This window comes from Echinops telfairi, unplaced genomic scaffold (genome assembly GCF_000313985.2).
Source record: "Echinops telfairi isolate 266 unplaced genomic scaffold, ASM31398v2 ScPeMD7_7417;HRSCAF=8455, whole genome shotgun sequence".
In the NCBI taxonomy this organism is placed as follows: Eukaryota; Metazoa; Chordata; class Mammalia; order Afrosoricida; family Tenrecidae; genus Echinops; species Echinops telfairi.
The window spans coordinates 5,857,631-5,863,252 of NW_022111317.1; the positions used below are offsets into that span (position 1 = coordinate 5,857,631).

Sequence of the window (5,622 nt, forward strand, 5' to 3'; positions counted from 1 at the left end):
GTGCATCTCCGGGGCGGACCCCTCAGAGCGCACCACGTTATGCTGGAGGGAGACAAACCCTTTGACTTCTAGGGCTAGCCCAGGAAGTTTAGCCTGGGCCCACCCACCCGAGGCCCCTGGTCACCGGCTGGCTGTGGCCCAGGTGACAGTTGTGTCCAGGAGCCTGAATGTCCTCTTTTGAGGAGAGAGCGTGCACACACACACACACACACACACACACACACACACACACACACGAGTCTGGGCTTTACAAAATCGTCTGATGGAAAGAATATGCCAAGGGAATAGCAAATACAAGCAGAAAGGCAGTGGGGGTGGGGGCTGAGATCGCAGGACAGGATGGGAATGACTCAGGCTCCCCCGGGGGGAGGGCGGGGGAGGAGAGGCCGTGCACTGCGCATTACATACAGTATTTGTCCCGTGTGCAACTCTACTCCGGCCTCTGTGAGCTGGACGGTTCCCCTCTTCCATTGACAAGGGCCCAAAGGACAGATCTGAATGGAACAAGGCAGGGCGCCTGGGACAGTCTCCGAGGGAGACCACAGCAGACAAAAGGACCAGCCGGGGCCAAGGCCCCGGAGAACCCACTGTGTTCACCCCCTCCCCTCCAGTCCGTTCTGACCGACTCCTGGTGAGAGCCCCCGGAGGAGGGCTTCCTGCTTAGCACAGAAAAAGACCCTGGAGAGGAGGGCCGGATGCCGTGGCTGCACAGATGGGCTCAAACCACCCTTGCGGGGCGGCGGACACCGGGCAGTGTGGTGTCCTGTTGCACACGGCGTCCCCATGAGTTGGAAGTCACGATGGAGTCACCGTGCGTCACCCTGGTCTGCTGTACACAGAGTCCCTGTGCAGGGGGAGCCTGGCTCAAGGCCACCTAGGAGAGTTAGTGAGCTTTACGTCCCCTTGGGTGGGCCCCTCGTGCGATGCATGGTGCGGTCACCTCCAGGAGGGAATCTTCTAGAAGACAGTCAAGCAGTTGTGGGGAGACTAGGGTAGAGTTGTCATCAGGTGCCCACCGCGACCCTACGCCCAGCAGGGAAACACCGCTCGCTCAGTCTCCCAATCGCGGCTGGAGGCGCTGTTGCCGCTGCTGTGTCAATCCATCGGTGGAGGGCCTTCCTCTATTTCGACACCGCTCCGCTTTACCCAACACGCTGTCCTTCCCCAGGAACTGGCCTCTCCTGACATGTCCCAAGGACGTGAGACCAAGCCTCTCCACCGTTGCCTCTGCGGAGCCTCCGGGCTGTACTTCCTCCAAGACAGATGTTTGTCCTTTTGGCCGTCCGGGGTGCTGTCCGTACTCTCTCCTCTGCAGGGCCACCATCATTCCCACGCATCCGTTCTTCTCCGGCCTTCCTCTTCCCAACGTAGAGGGGGTCCCGATTCGGGGCCACCTCCTTAATCTGTCGCAGCATGGACACGATTCGAGGGAGCTTTCGCCGAGTGTCTGGCCTGCTCTTAGTATCAGCTGACCGTGTGTGGACGTGAGCTCACTTCTACTGCCGGATTCGGATGCTGCGGCCAGCTGGTTGACCTCCTGCAACAGCGCCTGCCGGCCCTAAGAGCCATCTTCGGGCCTCCCAGCCTTGGATTCATTCAGCTCAGCCTCCACCACAGCTCTTCCGGCTTCATCTTCCTGCTTCCCATTCATCAGCCCCTGCAGCTGCAGGAGCCGGGAGAAGCCGCGGCTTACGTTCTGACCCAAGGACTTGAACTGGACTGGCCTGAACCCACTTCTAACTGGGTGGGCCATTTCTCAATATCAGTCTCTTGCGAGGGACACCCTCAGGCAAGCGTCACTGGCTTGGCTTCTCTAGAGAACCCGGCTTCATTCACATAGCACCTAGCAGCTGCCACATGTATCCCATCAGCATGACGAAAACACGGGACATCAAAAGACCCGTCACAGCACGGCTATGTATCAATGACACTGGTGACGTTTTTCAGGTGGTACCTCCTCCGTCTCTCTCCTTATCCCAAATGTTCCATCGCCATTCACATAAACCAACGGCCTCCAAACACCACCACCATCCCTTGCCCCTTCCCTCCCTGTCCTAGTGACCCCAGAATCATCTCTGACTTCCAGTTCTCTGCTTCTCGCATGTGTGTGAGGCCGTACAGGACTTGTCCTCTTGCGGCCAACTTATTGAGCTCAACAGAATGTCTTCATGGCCCATCCGTGCCCCGCAGGCATCGGGACATCGTCTCTCTCTGGCTATGGAAGAGTCCACCCAGGATGTTGTGATGGGTTGAATTGTGCCTCACCTTGTCTCACCCCAAATGTGTGGAAGATAGCAGCCCTAAGCCATGTACCTGTGAGGCCCCCAGGAGCCGTGCAGGAGAAAGATGAGCTTTCTTACCCCATCAAGAGTGAGTCTTGGAAACTCATGGGGGCAGTTCTACTCTGTCCAGCGGGGCCACTATGAGTCAGAGTGGACGCAATGGCAGTGTGTTTGGTTGTTTTTATGCCTGTGGACATAATCCCGCTTGGGAACCGGGTTCCCTTTATGATTATATTAATGGGGGCATATTAATGTAGAGGAACATACTAGTGTAGTAGTTATGTATTGGGCTGCTAACCACAAGGTCAGCAGTTCGAAACCACCAGCCGCTCCACGGGAAAAAGATGAGGCTTTCAGAAACCCCGAGGGGCAGTTCTACCTTGTCCTACAGGGGTCCCTGTGAGTCGGCGTCCACTGGACGGTGGTGAGAGGTTCATATTCGTGCGGGGAGTTTTCGGCCAGTCGGAGTGCAGAGAGGCGGTACAGAGAGGACAGAGACGGAGCGCCATCCCCTGAAGGTCGACAGAGGAACCGAGAAGCACAAGCTGAGAGGAGACATGGTGGCACCCTCCTCAACAAAGAGGAAATACATTTGTCTGTTAGTCACCCCCTCGTGACGTTTGTTACAGCAGCACGCGGGAGCTAAAGGTGAGAGCGAGATCCCGCATTTTGTTTATTCTGGAATGTTCTTCATGTGTCGAGGGCCTTGGGGTGAGAGCAGAGGAGGCTGAGTGTGGAAGAAACGCCCAGACTACGACGGGTCCCACTGCCCGGTGGGAAGCTCATTGCCATCGACCGAAATGACAAATGCTCGACCTCAGGAATTGATCCTCAGATATCTTCGACATAGTTGAGGAAACATCCAGGATGTCTAAGGAGCCCTGGCAGAGTACTGGGCTACGTACGCGCTGAGTGGCTGGCCACAAGGTCAGCAGTTTGAAACCGCCAGCCGCTCTAGGGGAGAAAGATGAGGCAGTCTGCTCCCTAAAAAGATGTCCAGCCTCGGAAACCCCAAAGGGGCAGTTCTGCCTTGTCCTGTAAGTCAGAATCAACTTGATGCCAGTGTTTCCAAGATGACTTAGAGCCTCCCCGCCAGTGAGCGCAAAAGACGAGAACAGCAGGAACGTGCCGCCGTGTCCCCTCCGCAGAACAAAAAGGCTTGCTCTTTGCAGAGCAAGGAGAGGCGACATTGGGAGGGTGATTCTGGGAGAAAGCGATGAGGCGGGGACTCCCCAGAGCCTGTGCTTGTAGGACAGGGCCGAATGGGCCCTGGACAGGCAGGATAGCAGGGCCTGGGCAAGAAGGCCCCCACCCAGGAGGCTGCTGGGCCTCAGGGAGAGTCAGCTGCACTGGACACACATTTGCTGGCACAAAATGCACCCTTTTCTGAAGAACAATAGAAGGAGCAGCCGGTCCCAGGAGCCGGGAGGCACCAGCCAGGTTATCTGCAGAAGGCCCTTCCAGGCACCCCGGCAGGATGGCGACAGAGACAAAAGGCTAGTTTGGAGCAAGGGGTCACCAGACCTCTCTTTCCTATTCCCTCTGCTGGGGGGAAGGGAGAGCCCGTTAGCGGCATGGAGTCAAGTGCAGAGGACCACATGGGGAACATGTCCTGCCCCATTCCCCAATGCCATGTCCCCCACCCTCCAGGCCCACACTGAGGGCCTCTGGTCCCTTCTCCCAGCACAAATCCAGCCTGCCTTCCTTCTGCCCACCAACCAGATCCTGCTCCCTTTTGGGGCCCCTCCTGCACAGAGGAGCATCCACTGCCTTTGCCTCTTTAGCCACCAGCCTTTCACACTGCAGCCCACCCCGCCCTCCTTTCTCAGTGAGGTCCCCCCTTCTCCCCTAACCACTCCCATTTACTCCTTAACTCCAGGGGACCTTTGGAGTGATTTTACTGGTCCGCTGTCACCTGATCTGAGGAGAACGTTGAGGGAGGGCCTGTCCTCCCAGCCTCCCCTGAGTGCACGGCCCCCTCAACTGTCCATTCCTTTCTCGTGGGTATCAATCATCCACCCCCCAGGGGCAGGCTGCGGGAAATGGGGGTTTGCCCTCAAACAACTAAGAGGAGGGAAGAAGCAGGCTGAGAGGCAGGCTGAGTGTGGAGAAGGAAACATCCCCATGGAGCATCATCCCTCTTTCCCTCAGCAGCACCTACCTGATCCTACTACAGGCAGAAGGGACAGGTGACCAAGCCTCTCCTCTCCCCTAAGCTAGTCTTTTGTTTTGCTGCCCCACCCCTATGCCCACCCCAGCCCCAGTAGCCTCCCACCCACCCTGCTTTCTTCCTGGCTCGAGGTACCCAGTCGGCCAGGCTTCCACGCCTCCAGGAAGGTTCAATTTGGATCTGCCCAAGAGATTCCCTTCACCACCACCCACGCTGTGTGTGTGAGCGTGTGTGTTGGGAGGGGGGGGGTGCCCACATACTGGTTACATAACAATCACAGCCCCCAAGGTTCTGACATCACCCCCTGAAAATTCTCATCAGCCCAGGCAGCCAAGAGGAACTAGGTGTGGCCAGGCATGATGGAAGGACAACAAGCCTAATGGGTCAGCCAGGAAGTGGTAAGCGGGTGGCTGCGGGCGCAGCCACGGCCAGTCAGATCTGAGTAAAAGGTAGTCACCACGGCGATCCTGAGAGGAAGGGAAGTAGTTGGGTTCAAATTCCCCGAAGTTGGGTTCAAATTCCCCGAAGTTCCCACAAGATGTCATGGTTGGCCCCCATTTCCCCAGAGGGAATTTCCGATTTCACTTCCTTGACCCTCAAGCGGCCAGAAGACCTCAGCTTCCTCTCTCCCCGTCCCCCTGGGCAGCGCTTCAGGGAGCCCGGCCTGGGCCTCCTGTGCCAGGGGTCAGGCTGGCAGGTCCCTGCTGCTGCCCGCGGTCCTCCCGGGGCCCAGCCCTGTTGGCCTGAGGGGAGCTCAGGCCTGCCCGCCCTGCAAGGTTCGATCCCTCTGTTGCACGCAGGGGCGCTCGCTGGGAGTCCTCCCGACCGTTGCCACCTGCCAGGGCCTCGCCATTGCACTTCCTGGGTGCCTCCTTTCTGGTTCGCCCTTCCCCCAAAAACATAAAACGTGAAGGCGAGTGGGTGTCAGTGAAGCAGGACCAGATGAGGAAGCAAGAAAGGGCCGTGCAGGAAAGGAGGGGCCTTTGACATTTCGCAGTCTCCCTTGGGAAGGGTCAAGTTGGGTTCACACTGGAGATGGGGTGTAACTTCAGAGCCCTGGGGGGCCTGGCAGTGTTTCCCGGAGTCGTGCGGCGAGGTGGAGGGGCGTACAGGCAGCGCTCGTGGCCGCCTCGCGCGGGACCCCCGATTTCCCGCTTTCCAACCGCACGG

General features: G+C 58.2%; 1 protein-coding gene across 1 annotated transcript in view; it reads left to right on the top strand.

Moving 5' to 3' along the window:
- Window positions 1-1,413: 1,413 nt before the first annotated feature.
- The window catches only part of EHD1 (EH domain containing 1), a 21,032-nt gene continuing 16,823 nt past the window's right edge, over window positions 1,414-5,622 (top strand). Inside the window, exon 1 of the mRNA XM_004713519.2 lies at window positions 1,414-1,484. Within this exon, the coding sequence (XP_004713576.2) occupies window positions 1,414-1,484 (71 nt within the window). The remainder of the gene's footprint in view (window positions 1,485-5,622) is intronic.